Source organism: Mixophyes fleayi, chromosome 8 (genome assembly GCF_038048845.1).
Source record: "Mixophyes fleayi isolate aMixFle1 chromosome 8, aMixFle1.hap1, whole genome shotgun sequence".
Classification (NCBI taxonomy): domain Eukaryota; kingdom Metazoa; phylum Chordata; class Amphibia; order Anura; family Limnodynastidae; genus Mixophyes; species Mixophyes fleayi.
Window position 1 is genome coordinate 58403469 of NC_134409.1, and position 15844 is coordinate 58419312.

General features: G+C 41.2%; 1 protein-coding gene across 4 annotated transcripts in view; it reads right to left on the reverse strand.

The window, feature by feature from the left end:
• LOC142099303 (uncharacterized) overlaps nucleotides 1-14764 on the reverse strand; it is a 36461-nt gene extending 21697 nt beyond the window's left edge. For 2 of the 4 annotated variants that reach the window (XM_075182632.1, XM_075182630.1), the window contains exons 1-4: nucleotides 14539-14764; nucleotides 13410-13547; nucleotides 11400-11471; nucleotides 10470-10685 (exon numbers count right to left, since the gene is read on the reverse strand). In XM_075182632.1, the coding sequence (XP_075038733.1) occupies nucleotides 10470-10685; nucleotides 11400-11471; nucleotides 13410-13547; nucleotides 14539-14544 (432 nt within the window). In that variant the 5' untranslated portion in view covers nucleotides 14545-14764. The remainder of the gene's footprint in view (nucleotides 1-10469; nucleotides 10686-11399; nucleotides 11472-13409; nucleotides 13548-14538) is intronic. The other 2 variants (XM_075182631.1, XM_075182633.1) reach the window with 2 other exon arrangements.
• Nucleotides 14765-15844: the final 1080 nt, after the last annotated feature.

Here is a 15844-nt window from a genome sequence, read left to right on the forward strand (position 1 = left end):
CACTGAGCTATTTGATCGCATCAAGGGAGCTCGGATATTTACTAAGTTGGATCTTCGTGGTGCAACAATTTAATTAGAATCCGTTCCGGTGACGAATGGAAGACCGCGTTTAACACCAGAGATGGGCATTACGAATATTTAGTAATGCCCTTCGGGCTATGTAATGCCCCCGCTGTTTTCCAGGGTTTCATCAATGAGATCTTTCGGGACTTATTATATGTATGTGTCGTTGTCTACCTAGACGACATATTGATCTTCTCACAGGACCTGCCTTCTCATCACCAACATGTGGCAGAGGTCCTCTCCAGACTACGGAAAAACTCGTTGTTCTGTAAATTGGAAAAATGTTCATTCGAGTTACCCCAGATTCCATTCTTGGGGTATATAGTTTCCGGAGTTGGCCTGAAGATGGATCCAGACAAAGTAAATGCTGTACTACATTGGCCTCAGCCAACTACTCTTCGTGCCATCCAGCGTTTTTTAGGTTTTGCCAATTACTATAGACGCTTCATTCAAGACTTTTCATCCATTGCATCTCCCATTGTGGCCCTAACTCGGAAAGGGGCTAATACTAAGCAATGGTCATCTGAGGCTCTCCAAGCCTTTCAAATCCTCAAAGAGGCCTTCTCATCTGCTCCCATTCTGCGACAGCCTGATGTGACACTCCCCTTCTTCCTAGAAGTAGATGCCTCTAATGTGGGCTTAGGAGCTATTCTCTCCCAACGCTCGGAGCAACAAAAATTACATCCTTGTGCCTTCTACTCTCGGGGTCTTCTGCCCGCAGAGAAAAATTATACTATCGGGGACAAGGAGTTGCTGGCCATCAAAGCTGCATTAGAGGAATGGAGATACTTGTTGGAAGGAGCTCGCCATTCGGTGACGATCTTCACGGATCATAAGAACTTGTCATATTTGCAATCTGCTCAATGCTTGAACCCTCGTCAAGCAAGATGGTCTCTTTTCTTTTCCCGTTTTGAATTAATTATAACCTTCAAACCAGCCGCTAAGAACAAGAAAGCTGACGCTCTATCTCGAGCTTTTGTGACGTCCTCTGATGTAGAAGAGGTTCCCAACCATGCTATTCTAGACCCCAAATGTATTTCTCTGGCTGCTTCATCCACCAAAATGCTACCATTTGGGAAGACCCTTGTGCCTCCTACTCTGAGGAGGAAAATCCTTTCGTGGTTCCATGCCTCTCGTTTTTCTGGACACGCCGGTGAACACAAGACCTTTGAGATTCTCTCTCGTAGTTACTGGTGGCCTTCAATGAGGAGAGACGTCAAAGAGTTTATTGCTTCCTGTGATTTATGTTCTCAGTTCAAATCCTCCCGCAGAACTCCAGCAGGGTTGCTGCGACCACTACCCATTCCGTCCAAGCCTTGGACCCATATTAGTATGGATTTCGTTACTGATTTGCCACCAAGTAAGAATCACAATACTATTTGGGTAGTGGTAGACAGATTTTCGAAGATGGCCCATTTCGTCCCTCTGTCCGGTTTACCTTCCTCGTCTACTCTGGCTGAACATTTCATTAAAGAAATCTTCCGCATCCATGGATGTCCGTCTGAGATTGTGTCGGATAGAGGAGTACAATTCGTTTCCAGATTCTGGCGGGCCCTTTGTAAAACCTTGGGCATACGATTAGCACTCTCATCGTCTTACCATCCGCAATCTAACGGACAAACGGAACGAGTCAATCAAGATCTTGAGACTTTTATTAGGATGTTCTCTTCAGCCAACCAAGACAACTGGGTAGAATTGCTCCCTTGGGCTGAATTCGCCCATAACAACATGTACCATGAGTCATCATCCAAAACTCCATTCTTTGTGGTCTACGGTCACCATCCGTCTTTTCCGGAATTTCCTGCCCTCCCGCCCACCCAAGTTCCTGCTGTGGAGACTGCTTGTCAAACCTTCAAAAATATCTGGTCTCAGGTCAAAACCTGTTTAAAGAAGACATCTAATAAATATAAGTCTTTCGCAGATAAGAAGAGGCGGGCTATTCCACCACTAAAAATTGGAGATCGTGTCTGGTTATCTACCAAAAATATTCGTTTGAAGGTTCCATCTATGAAATTCGCCCCTCGTTTTATTGGTCCATATAGGATCATTCAAGTTATCAATCCAGTATGTGTTAAACTTCTTCTTCCTAAGAATCTTCGGATTTCCAATGCCTTCCATGTGTCCTTGCTCAAACCTCTCATCATCAACCGTTTCTCGACTCCTCCCTCAGCACCGCAGCCAGTTCAAGTTCATCAGGAGGAGGATTTCGAGATTACTGAGGTATTGGATGCAAAAATTTCGCGAGGAGTCCTCCGTTTCCTCGTTCATTGGAAGGGCTTTGGTCCTGAAGAGCGTTCATGGATCAAAGCTGAAGATCTTAATGCTCCTGCCCTTCTGAAGAAGTTTTATTCCAAAAATCCGGACAAGCCCGGTTCCAGGCGTTCTGTGCCCACCTTTAAAAGGGGGGGTACTGTCACTCACCGGACTGTGAGTGCTTCTTCCCGGACTATTAGGAACCGTGGACGTCCTCTATCCTGAGGGACTGCGCATGCGCAGCCCTTTCCAAACCTTCAGTGTATGTTCCTTTAACTTAATTGGCAGATCAGGCAACCTCCCTATATTAAGCACCTGTGGTCAACACCACGTTGCCTGATCTTGGAGTCTCATTCCCCATGAGTCTCTGAAGGTGTTCCTGTGTTTCCTCGTTTATTCAGCCCAGCTGATTCCTGTGGTTTCCAAACCACTTCTACCTCTGTGGTTTCCAAACCACTTCTACTACTGTGGTTCCCATACCACTTCTACCATCTACTGTATCATCGTGACTGTGAGCTGATTCCTATCCGCTGCCTCCGTGCACTACAGTCTTCTAATCACTTCAACTCTACCATGTATCATTGGGACTGTTAGCTGATGCCTATCCGCTGCCTCCGTGCACTACAGTCCTTCATCCACATCCACTCACCTGTTCATGATTGTGACTGCCAGCTGATTCCTATCCGCTGCCTCCGTGCACTACAGGCTTCAACCTGCAACTCGTCTGTGTTTCATCATCGTGACTGTTTGGCTGATTCCTATCCGCTGCCTCCGTGCACTACAGGCTTCAACCTGCAACTCGTCTGTGTTTCATCATCGTGACTGTTTGGCTGATTCCTATCCGCTGCCTCCGTGCACTACAGTCTTCAACCTGCAACTCGTCTGTGTTTCATCATCGTGACTGCTAGCTGATTCCTATCCGCTGCCTCCGTGCACTACAGTCTTCAACCTGCAACCCGTCTGTGTTTCATCGTGACTGTTTAGCTGATTCCTATCCGCTGCCTCTGTGCGCTTCAGTCTTCAGTCCTTGTCAACTCTCCCGTGTTTCCTTGAGTCTGCTGCCACTATTGCTACCCGCTACTCTCCGTGATCAACTGTTCCAGTTCAACTCTGCTCTGGTGTCCCATCGTTACTGCACCTGCTGGTTGCTATTGGCCACCTCCGTGTTCCCGCAGAGACCCGCTGCTGTTACTTCTCAGCGCTACGCATCCATCTACTGCTGATCCGCTCTCCACGCCTTCCTGGGTTCCCTGCTGGTCTACCTACCTGTGCGCTGCACCTGCTAGACCACCGCTTCACCCATCCAGGGACTTTGCATCCTGCCGGCCTCCTGCCGTTCAGGTATCTCTGCACTTCTGTCTGACTGCCTTCTCCTGAACCACGGTATGCATACTTCCCATTGACTGTGCTGTGTATTGCATACCTTGCTGGACTGTGTTGGTTCTCCTCTGGAGTGTACTATCCGCTGAGTCTATTGCCATCATTGACTGTGTTATCTCATGCTGGATTACTTCAAGAGACTTTCTATATTGGCAGTGTTGTTCAGTCATTTATACATTTATATTGTGCATATTACTGTGGATCAAAGTCAAGGTGCCCGTGTATATATTGTGTTGCAGTCTCTCCCCGTGCACCTCCTCACATATATATTCAGTGGTACAACTTGCTAGTGGCAGACCACTGACCCCTGTTTCCAGTTTCACCTGCTCCAGTATCCTCTCACATAGCAGTGGTACAACTTGCTAACGCAGACCACTGACTCCCCGGATACCTCCACTTGGATTCCATTCCTTCACTCAGACAGCGGTACAACTTGCTATCCGCAGACCGCTGACTCTCATCACCTCCTCGTTTCTGTTGGACATTCCTCCTCACTATAGCAGTGGTACAACTTGCTACCGCAGACCACTGACTACCTTCACGTGTCCTTTGTCCATACAGTTCCTCGTGTATTACTACCTCCATATTGCCAGTGCTGCTAGTCATAGACTTTCCTGAGCATCTCATCATCTGCTATTTCCTGTTCCGTGATCACCCTGCTACCAGAGTACCATATTACCACCTATACTGCTCTGGTAAGACTATCACCTGGTGATCCCTGGGTAAAGACTCCTAGTGCCCGTGACAGATCCCAAGCAATCTCTCTCCCCCGAGACTTTGGTGGAGTTAACAAGGTCCCCACGGTTCTCCTGTCAACAGATGCCGAAAAAGCATTTGACAGGGTGAATTGGTGTTTTATGAGGGGGATTCTGAGGCACATGGGAATGGGTCCCGCCTTTCTAAATAGAATTTTAGCTTTATACAGTTCTCCGACAGCTAAGGTCAGAATAAACGGTATTTTATCTGACTCCTTTTCTATTTCTAATGGAACTCGTCAAGGCTGTCCATTATCACCTTTAATTTTTATATTATGCATGGAGGCTTTGGCGAGGGCTATTAGATGTAACCCGGATATTTCGGGTCTGCAGATAGGAAAAAAGGAATATCGTTTGGCTCTATTTGCTGATGATTTACTGGCAATAGTCACCAACCCAGTTATCTCTCTCCCTAATTTGATGTCTGAATTTTTAAGGTTTGGCCATCTCTCTAACTTTAAAATTAACTATTCCAAATCTAACGCGCTCAACATTTCCGCTCCAGAACATATGATTGCAGGTCTTAAGGGGGCGTTCCCATTTAATTGGCAAGCATCACACATATGTTACCTAGGAGTTTCCATTGCAAAAAATAATGAACATCTTTTCCGTCTGAACTACTCTCCACTACTGTCTAAGATTAAAAAAGAATTAGGATCATGGTTTGTTCCGAAGTTCTCTTGGTTTGGCAGAATGAGTATCATAAAAATGAATATATTACCGAAGGTATTATATATTATGCAAGCACTACCGATTCAGATCCCGAAGGTATTTATAGATAATCTCCAAAAACTCATTCGTGGATTTGTCTGGGGGGGAGGGGGGGGGGGGAGAATGCCCAGATTCAAACACTCTATTTTATATAGACGAAAGCACCAAGGAGGAGTCTAGCTGCCTATGTTTCAAAGTTATCTCCAGGCAGTATATTTGAATAGAATCTTGGAGTGGACCAGAGGGGGAAAGGATAAGCAGTGGGTAGAATTGGAGGGTAATTTCATTGGTAGTCATCTAATAACTCTTCCATGGTTGTTTAAGGTCCCTAAGATATGTCACCCTACGATTGGGCCCACTCTGACAGTGTGGAATAAACTTCGCACCTGGAGTAGTGTGGCAGCCTTTCCCTCCCCTTTGACTCCTATCCTGTGCAATTCAGATTTTCCTCCTGGCTTGTCCAGAATTTCATTTGAGAAGTGGTCTAGAGCTGGGATTATCAACCTCGGCCAGCTGGTGGTCAAAGGGAAACTCTGTTCCTTTCGGGAACTCCAGTCTAAATACTCGCTACCCTCAAACGAGTACTGGAAATATTTTCAGGTGATGCACTATGTCAAGTCAGTGGGAGGTTGGAAATCTCTGGCTAGGGAACCTTCTCCCTTTGAGGCTCTGTGTCTATCTAAAAATACACCCTCTCATACCATTTCAGGTATTTACAAAATCCTAATGAATGATATATTTCAAGTGGCTCCATCGTATACAGGTCCATGGGAGCGTGACCTAGCACCTTATATATCACAAACCTCTTGGCACAAGATTTATCAAAATACACATAGTTGCTCTGTGAGTGCCTCGGTTGTGGAAACTCACTATAAACTTCTGACAAGATGGTATAGATGCCCCTCCACACTACATAAATTTCACCCTCAGATGTCCTCATTATGTTGGAGCTGTAATGGAGCTTTTGGTTCTTTGGCGCATATAAGGTGGGAATGTCCTCATATTACTCCCTTTTGGGATGAAGTTATTAGGCTCTCTAAGACTATTGTTGTCACGAAGTTCCTGTTGATCCGGGTTTTTGGCTACTATCTCTTTCCAATACTCCATCTAAATACAAGAATTCACTTTTAAAACACTTAAACAATGCAGCTAGAGCAGTTATTCCAATGCACTGGAGATCTCGCTATCCCCCTTCAATTAAGGATTGGTTCACCAGAGTGGAATTTTACATGTCAATGGATGATATTATTCTTTCTGTAAATGACAAATAGTCCGATTTCACGGCCATCTGGTTTAGCTGGTTAAAGTTTAAGGAAACCAAAGAATTTAAGACCCTTCTTTGTACTCCAACCTCGATCGATTGAGGGTTACACATTTAAAAATTGACCCTCTTTAATTCCTATACAAGGCAATTTAAATAGGTAGACCCCTCACCTTTCCAGGGATATGATCTGACAGTTACCAACACTCAGCGAGAATATTTGAAGATAATTTGAAGAGCTTCTCATATTCTTCCCCCCTTCCTGCCCCTTACCTTCTTTCCTCCTGTTTTTCCCCTATTCCTCTTTTTGTCAGCCCCCCCTTCTTTTCTTCACCTTTGTCAAATTGTGTTTATTTTGATTCATTAAAAAAAAAAAAAAGAGAAAGAGGAAGCAGAATTGGTTTGCTTGCTTTATTGTATTTATTGACAGATGGACCTCTATCATCTAGACCTTGCATATGTTACGCTGACAACATATTACTGTATTAAATGTAATTATATGCATATTTATGTTGCTTCATCGATAAGGTGCATTGTTGTATTTTCTCTTCCTGATAAATAAAGAATTTATATGAAAAAAATATATTTGCAGATCAGGGATTTCCATCAAATGGTCAAAACCCAGCTATTAGCTAGGAAACCCAGTGTTTGAGAGTCTATGTCTCTTTGGACCATCTTCAAAAGGTCTCATCTCTATATTGTATAATGTTCCCTCTCACCATGTATGTAAAAGACCGTTTCCAGACACAGAGGGAAGCAGACCTGGAGGAATCATTAAAACATGAAGACTGGTCCAACATCTACGAATGTACAGCATGCTGTTCCATAAATGTCCGCAGTCAGGAAAACGCCAATAAATTACTCCATAGATGGTGATATGTTCCATAAAACTACACGCTATATAACAAGAAACAAGCACTGGAACAGTCATGCACATATGGTGGGACTGTCCCAAACTATGCCCGCTCTAGACCGCTGTCCTCTCTCTAGCCTCTGCAATCCTTAGTTTCCCTTTACCTCTTGCCTATCCCAGATCTCCCCTCTCACACCCATAAACTTTTCAGACATATTGTTAGTGCAGAAAATTGCCAAAAAATCCTATACCTCCAACTTTTCAAATGGTCTGTGTTTTTGAGTTTGGCACACCTACCAGATGGAACATATCACCAGCATCCTGAGGGGCTCCTCCGTATCTTTCTACAAAGTCTGGTCCCCATGGGCTGCTTATCATATTCAGCCTCTACTCCGATTGTAACAGGTAACGGACCTGGGACAGGTTGCCAGTTTAGACCATCCCTCCCCATTCATTACGTGAACTTCTCTCCCACATTCCTTACCAATTTCCTCAACCCTTTCCCCTACACCCCTGTACTATACCCCTTTTTCCTCACTGTCTTATATCCCCTCCCTCCGTTTGAAATGTTAAAAATTAATATCATTACGGTATCAAACCAGTATACAATTGACTTTTTATTGTAAAAGCATTGTTGGAGTGTTGTGTGCCCCGTATTATATATATATATATATATATATATATATATATATATATATATATATATATCTAATATATATAAGCCTAGCGGTGTGTGTTAGTGTGTGTGTGGAAAAAACTATTTTCTCAGAAAGGGCTCACCCAATTGACCTGAAATTTGGTATACTGACATTATTTGACAAAATAATTATAATAGTGAAGTCAGTTAACTTCCATCATCCCCCCTTACCCCCGTGGGAGGGGTAGTAATGGCTAAATTTACCAGTTGAGGGCTCAAACTCTTGACCGTGTGGGTATTTATTTACCAGAGCCTGTGTTTGGTCATGGACAATTGTATGTCGCATTTTCACGAGTACGGAGAAGCAGTGATGTGAAAGTGCAGGTTATGAATACTGCCCTTCAAGGAAGACTGATTGAGCACAGCGATAAGGTGTTTAGCAGAAACGTTGTGTATCGAGAGGTTTTAGAACAGTAAGACGATGGAGATTAAGGATGTGGCGATGAAGATGAAGGATGAGGTGATGGAGAAGAATGATGAGGTGGTGACATGTGGACAAAACCACGTTAAAAAAGGGCGCTTACTTCGGGAAGTAACGCTCTTCCCCTGAGGAGGCCTGGCCTAGCCCCAAATGCATGACAAGAACCTTTTTAACACCTTAAATAGCTTGATTTGACTAGAATGAATGAGTATCATGCAAATGGGTTAACATATATATATATATATATATATATATATATATATATATAAAATGTTTATATATGTGTATATATATATATGTATATTTGACTGTATATGTTCTTCTACTGCTTTGTTCTTTCAGTCATATTGCGAGTACATTTCTGATTTTTACCTTGTTGTCTAATTAATCACTTTATTTGTGGGTTTCTATTACTTACAGCGCCTTTCTGATTTACATTGAACTTGACTGTTCACACGTTTAACCATGTAATTGGGGTTGAACAGGCATCTGATTACTCGACTCTGACAGTAAAGCTGTTACATTTGGATTGTCCTTTGATATTATCCTGAGTAGGGTAGTGCAGCACTACCAATGGGTAGTGCTGGACTTATTTTCCTTATCAAGGTGCAATATAAAGTTTACAGTATATGTTAGCAATGTGTGGTTGTAGATGTTGCTGTCACTAGGCCTCTGTCCTATAAAAGAGGGCAGTGATTCATACTGATCTATAGAATGCTCTAAAGCAGTGTTGGCTAACCTGTGGCACTCCAGGTGGTGTGAAACTACAAGTCCCAGCATATCCTTCCAGCAATAAGCTGCTATATATTAGCAAAGCATGCTGGGGCTTGTAGTTTCACAACCCCTGGAGTGCCACAGGTTTGCCAACAATGCTCTAAAGGCGAGAAGAAGAACATTTGTGATAAAACGGGGGATCCCAGCCACTTGCCGAAGGGATTAAGCCGATGAAATCCCACGCCTCTCCTAGATTCTTAAACACTAGGTGACCTGATGTTATCCCCAGATGTTGTGCTGGTTATATAACTAGTTGAGATGTTTCTTATTATCTGTGTGAAATTGATGACCACTATGCTAACTTTAATCCTCTGTTTGAAATAACTGCATTGCTAGTGTGTTTTAAGGGCATGCTGGAAGCAGTAGTGCAGCCACACCATAACTACTCCCTTTATGTTCGCATATTCCAGAGAAAGTAGGCAGTAGCTTTTCTTTTGTCATAGACTGTGGTGGTCATGTAAAGTTGGACGTAAGTCCACCTTGTAAGTGCAAAAAGAGCATTTTACAATTGTGTATGCGCAGTAAAGAAACATTGTCTGTCCCCCTTGCACTTCTCTAAGCTTAGAGAGGCAGAACAAGGGGGATAGTGAGCGGGCAGGGGAAGGCATAGTTCAGTAAGGACATGTTAATGCTCCTTAAGCACTATGCTGAGGGGAAAATGGCTGCATATACACCTCTAGGAGGTATATCTATTGCGGCCTCTTTCCCTTGGGTATAAGATACGTGCTGCTGATCATCAGCACAGATATTCTTGTGTCTAAAACAAATAATAATTGTAAAAAAATTTGTCGCCCCCTTCCCCCCCAAAAAAAGCTTAACTGACCCTAGCGTTACCAATTTTAACTACTGCTGCCAAAATCGGAGTGACAAAAAGCGTGAGGTCCCAACAAATCTACCAGTACCAGCACATGTAGATTTGTGGGGACCTCACACTACAGTGTAGTCATATTTATAATGGGGGGATTTCCCACGACCTGATCTCAAGGTGGCCCACCCCTATTTTTTTGGTGGGGAGGGATGTAGGGGGACGAGAATAGTGCAACATTGCGGTAGTAATAGGGATACATTCGTTAATTAACAGCCTGTAATATGGAGGCCTTACGCTGAGGTGACCTGGAGTACATTTAAGGGCTCTCCTAGTTTATGCACATGTGAAGAGATTAAACTCCACCCCTGAGCACATGGCACACTCATGAGTACAAGTCCCCTCACTGTCAGAGTCTGGTACTGCATGTTCCTGAGCATTATCGTAAATCAAGGAAGGAATACTTCAGAAATATTAAGATTTGATATTGTCTTACCATTGACACATAAAAATCCATTGAGAAAATGTCTTCAAATTTTAATTTCCAGATATCCTTATCACGATTCTTGAAATTCAAGGGAATAATTTGAAGATGACTTTTCAGTATCATTGGGTCCCAGTCCTCATTCTTGAGGAATTTGGAGATCTCATTTAGTGCTTGGCTTGTAAAAATTACTTCAGCATCATAATGGATTTCTTCATTATTACCAGGCTTCATAAAAGCAGGAAAAGATATGACTAAATGGTGTTATGTACATTAAAGTGTGTCACTCTTAAAATTGATTAATACTTAAAATGATTTTCCAGCACAATTTAAATTTTAGCACAGCTAATTTAGAGTATGTACACAGGTGCTCTTGCTATGCACTGTACTATCTACCGAAGCAGCAAACAGGATCAATGTGGTGTCAAAACACTATATTGAATGCTGCACTCACATGGAAAATACAGTGTCAGTGTGTACTGGCATCATGTTTACTATATATTTCAATCAACTGTATTTTTTCAGCCAGTCAAATGGAGATGAACGCAGTGCTGTTGAAACATACAGCAGACACATAGAAAACACCAATGCATACAACCCATTAAAGGGATTGGACTGCCCCATTATTTACTACTAATGACTGGGAGAGACTGAATTAGTGGGCAATACTAGCTAAGAAGACATTATTTTTTTATAAACAGGACGGTTTTTACATTCGGTGAGAATTCAAAATATATATACTTCACATTCCTGTAGCAAATATAAAAATATGGTGTGTTTATTTATCAAATATAATATTTAGGAGGTTTAAGATAAAACACATTGTTTATTAGAAATGACCAGATAATAAACAAGTTAAAAATGTGGACAAAATGAGGATTATTTTACTAGGTAAAACACAGAAAAGAATGAGGATCTGCAGATGACTACATTTTTACATACCAAACCAAGTTTCTTGGCATTTTCCAAAATCATATTAAGATGTTCTTTTAAAAATGTGCTGCTCCTCTTCTGCTTTAAATTTTTAAAAAGAAAGACCATGTTATTTTTAGGAAATATTACCATACATCACTGTGCAAAATATAATAATAAAATAATGAAGTCCGCTTAAGAGCTCAGGTATCATAACACTTTGCTTGTGATCTAGAAAGGTCAGGAATCATTACATCTGGACTGTGCTGGGGGTTTTCACTACAGGCTGGAAGAAACATGTTGGGGAAACAGATCCCATTTGCTGCATTACACTTATTAGTAGCCATGGGGACCAGGGGTCTGATTCATTAAGCAAAGTTAAGCAAAAAATTGAGTAAGTTTTCTTACTCAAGTTTTCTGGACAAAACCATGTTGCAATGCAAGTGGTGCAAAGTAGTTTATTATTTTGCATATAAGAAAAATGCTGTCTGTTTTTTCCTGTAGAACACAAATACTTGATAGCTTATTTGTACATTGAAATTTAAAGTTGATCTAAGAGGACATGTACTATCCCAAATATAAATCTGCTGTCACATTTTAAATTTACCTCCTCCTCCAATGCAACATGGTTTTGCCTTACTTACATTTGCTTAACTTTCCTTAATCAGGCCCCTTGTGACTGGGATTTAGCCAGCAATGCCCTATATAGAAAACCAGCAACAGTCTTTAAACATAATATATATGAGAGGAAAATCTGTTCCTATTTTTCATACCCTCTAATATGACCAAAATACTAAGTACCTAGGAGCTCCAAAAACAATATACCCAATAATAGACAGTACATATACTGGTTTCAATATCGCCAGTTCAGGATGGCAATAGCACAGGATTTTACCAGCTGTGCAGTAGCCCCAACATTGTGTGGGGTTCGAAGAGTGCTAAAAAAACTCAAGTAAAAATAATTAAGAAAAAGTAGGACATTGGCGAGATTAGCACACTGGTGATCTGAATAAGTTCAGTAATATGTGAGCAGGCACAGATTAGCCACTGTACTCTGGTAAATTCACTTGAAATAAGAAAATTATATCATACACTTCTGTAAGCTGGAGGGGGGGGGGGAGACATATGACAGACAGACTTGTTATACCATGAACGTAATAGAGATAAGTACTGTGATGTATTACTAGCCTAAGTATGTAAAAACAGTGGGGCTTTCTCTAGCCAATGATGGCAGGAAAGACCTCGCCGCTACTTACTGTTAGGAGTGGGACACTGTTTTGACAGAAGAGGACCAAGGCATTTGCTCAAGACTCCTCTATGCCAAACTGAACTTTCCTTTAACTTACGGATTCTGGATTGAACAGAGGTGCGTAATAGTTCAGAGACTGGCTGCTTCGCAACATATTGTTGCATCTTTAACTCTTCCCCTGTGCATTTGTGAACTGGGCAAAGCCGAATTATACATGAGCAGAGCACTGTACACTGGCTGCCAGCCAGTATCACCGGGGAGCTGACCATGACTCAGCTGCTCCAGCGAAACTTCAATGGTAAATTGCAGCTTATAGGAAGTTTTCTATCACTATAACAAGCAACAATAAAAAACTAGTCATATCATACTTTTTGATAAATAGACCCCTCAATATAATGCTCTATAGACTGCTCAATCTGTATACCTTTTTGGTTCTTCTATAATGATACAAAAACTTGATGCAAAATGCTCTTGCAGTTACCTGTGATGAATTAATTGATGTGAAAGGTGTTTTTATTTAAACATATGTCAGCACAGGTAACTTAATTAATAAATTGAATGGGAAGTTTGATAAAAGAGCATTTTGTCACTTGGTAAAAGGTGTCAGTCACTTGAGAGTCTGCATTATTCCACTTATTTTCCATTATTTCCCATAATTAAATCGGCACATTTTTGCAATTTGAACATCCGGAGAGTTGGTGAAATGGGCCATGTTGGGAGGTATGGATATGCTATAATAGGATATACTATAATAGGTTGTTTAATAGTAATTCATGCTTGCACTGTAATACCTTCCAAATCATTCTCATTGATTGTGTGGCTGCATCATAATTCAGCATATCAGAGGGGTCAACAAAGTCTTCATCAGGGTCGGTATTTACAGTCCATATATAGGAGGATAGGATAGTTGTAAGCACCATTATTCGTATCTGTCAATAGAAACCAGAAATAAATAGACTAAGATATTGCAAACAGTAAGTTACATAATTAAGATCTCATGTGTTTATTTTCTCATGTAATTACAAGAGCAAAATAATCTCTGATATTAAGAACAGGGTTGTAAATAGATTAAATGTATTGCATAATGGATGCAGGGATAAATATCAAAGTAATTACCAAGACTCATATAAATCAATGTCTGTCACAATAAATCCTGCTTCCACAAACATACTGCCAAAAGATACCGAGAATTTTAAAAAGACGTCAGCAAATCATCAAGAAATCTGAAATGCAAATACTGCAAACAAAATCAATGGTTATATCTGATAATTATAAAATACGCTTATAAAAGTGTTCTTGTGAAAAATATGACTCAATTTAGTGTTTTAACATTTCTGGAAAGAAGACATAATAACAGAAATGTGCATGCCTTAAATAAGCTGTAAGAACACAAGTCTCTCTCTTCCAGAGACAGTTTACTCCTGGGACATAAACCAGCACGTTTGCAGCAGCTGCTGTGAGCAGATGAACATTTTTTACCGTTCTAAGAAAACAGCATTTCTATGTATGCAGTGTAAATATTGCAATAATGTTCTTGTACTTGCACTCCTATTATCTCAAAATGATGGAACAAGGGATAAAAAATGTCATAGGATAGTTGGTAAAAAAAGGAAATAGAACAGTTTTACACCAAATACATTTTATGTATGTAACAATCTGTGTTGTGATAATTTGCAATAATTGCAGATTTCAGTGTGATAAACAATATTTTAGATTTTAACACAGAATCACATACACACTATATGATTCAGCTGCCTGATAATTCACATGTTCTTCTGCAGTTAATGGATACACTGAACTGGAAATGAGGTTTCTAACTAACTGAAAGTTAAAAAATTAATTAAGCTACACTACCATGCTTACCCTGGTTACCATGGTTGCCTATAAAGCTATGAGACAATAGTATGCAGAGGTACTCACCTTCATACTGAGAGTTTTCTGTTCTATATGACTGCGAGATTAAATCTCTACTATTGCAGAGTCCGGAAGCAAACTGAAAGTGAAAGCTCTCCACTCTCTGGAACAACACTGCACTTTGCCTTGCAGAAATTGTATATGTTGTATTATTTGGTATGCAGTAAAAGTTAAAAGTAAAGGCCTCCTATGTGCATTGTGCTCTGCTTGTAGTTGTTGTTGTTATAGGGTCAGTGTAAATGGATGACCTGCCAGTGCCTGACAGGATGTGAGGTAGCTGGCTATGCCTGCTGGGAAGTTTGTGTTCTCAGGTCTGCATTCTAGTAATGTCATACTTGCCTTTTCTCCTGGAAGTTCTGTGAGGCTCCTGAATTTTGGGGAGTTCTCCCGGAGGAGCAGGCATCAGGGTTGCCAACTCTGCTTAGTGAAAAACAAGCCCAAATCTATCCTAAAAAGCCCCCAAAAAAGCCGAAATTACAGGGGACCATCCTTTTCTATAACACTAATTTCTACACTGAATCTCCATTTAGAAAACCTTTAAAAACACAAGAGGACACATTTATACACTGATATGGCAAATGAAAATGCAAATTTAGGACACTGGTATGTCTATACCACACAGTCCCATGATATAACAGTATAAAATAGGGCTCCTCTGAAAGCAGTCTTCTGACAAAGAAACAAAACAAAAAAAAGAGGAACTCAAGATAGGGGAAATCTATGAATACAATGACAATGGTGTCCAAGACTTCAATTTTTAACTTAAAATTTTAGAATGGTTAAAACTGGCCTTCACTCCAGAGACTCTCAAACCCTGCCAAGTACCCCTGCAGATCAAGTATTGAGAACATGTCAGGCAATTATTTGCCAAGGCAATTTAATTAAATTAATCTAGTGTTCAGAGACTCCTCAAAATATATCCTGCTGGGGGCACTTAAGGAAAGGGTGAAGAAACTAGGCTTTATACTTTTTTTGGTAACTTACAACATGATGTCTGGGAGGGAATGTAAGGAAGCAGACATTAGGTTAAGCAACTGTTTCCAGGACCTTAGAGGCAATGCTTCAGCTGCACAAAGCTGCAATTGTCACTGCCACTTGCACAACAAGCATTAGGCGGTTGGGAAGCACTATGAGCTATCCTCACCAGCACTTACGGGCGGAGGTCACATGCAGTAACATGGTGCCAGATTTCCCCACACACATTGACCTGATATTTATTACATATCTACTCTAGAGAGAGTTTGGCACCACCAGCAGTCACAGGTCTGCTACACACTCACACACATGTCCAGAAACAGTGGTAATATATCCA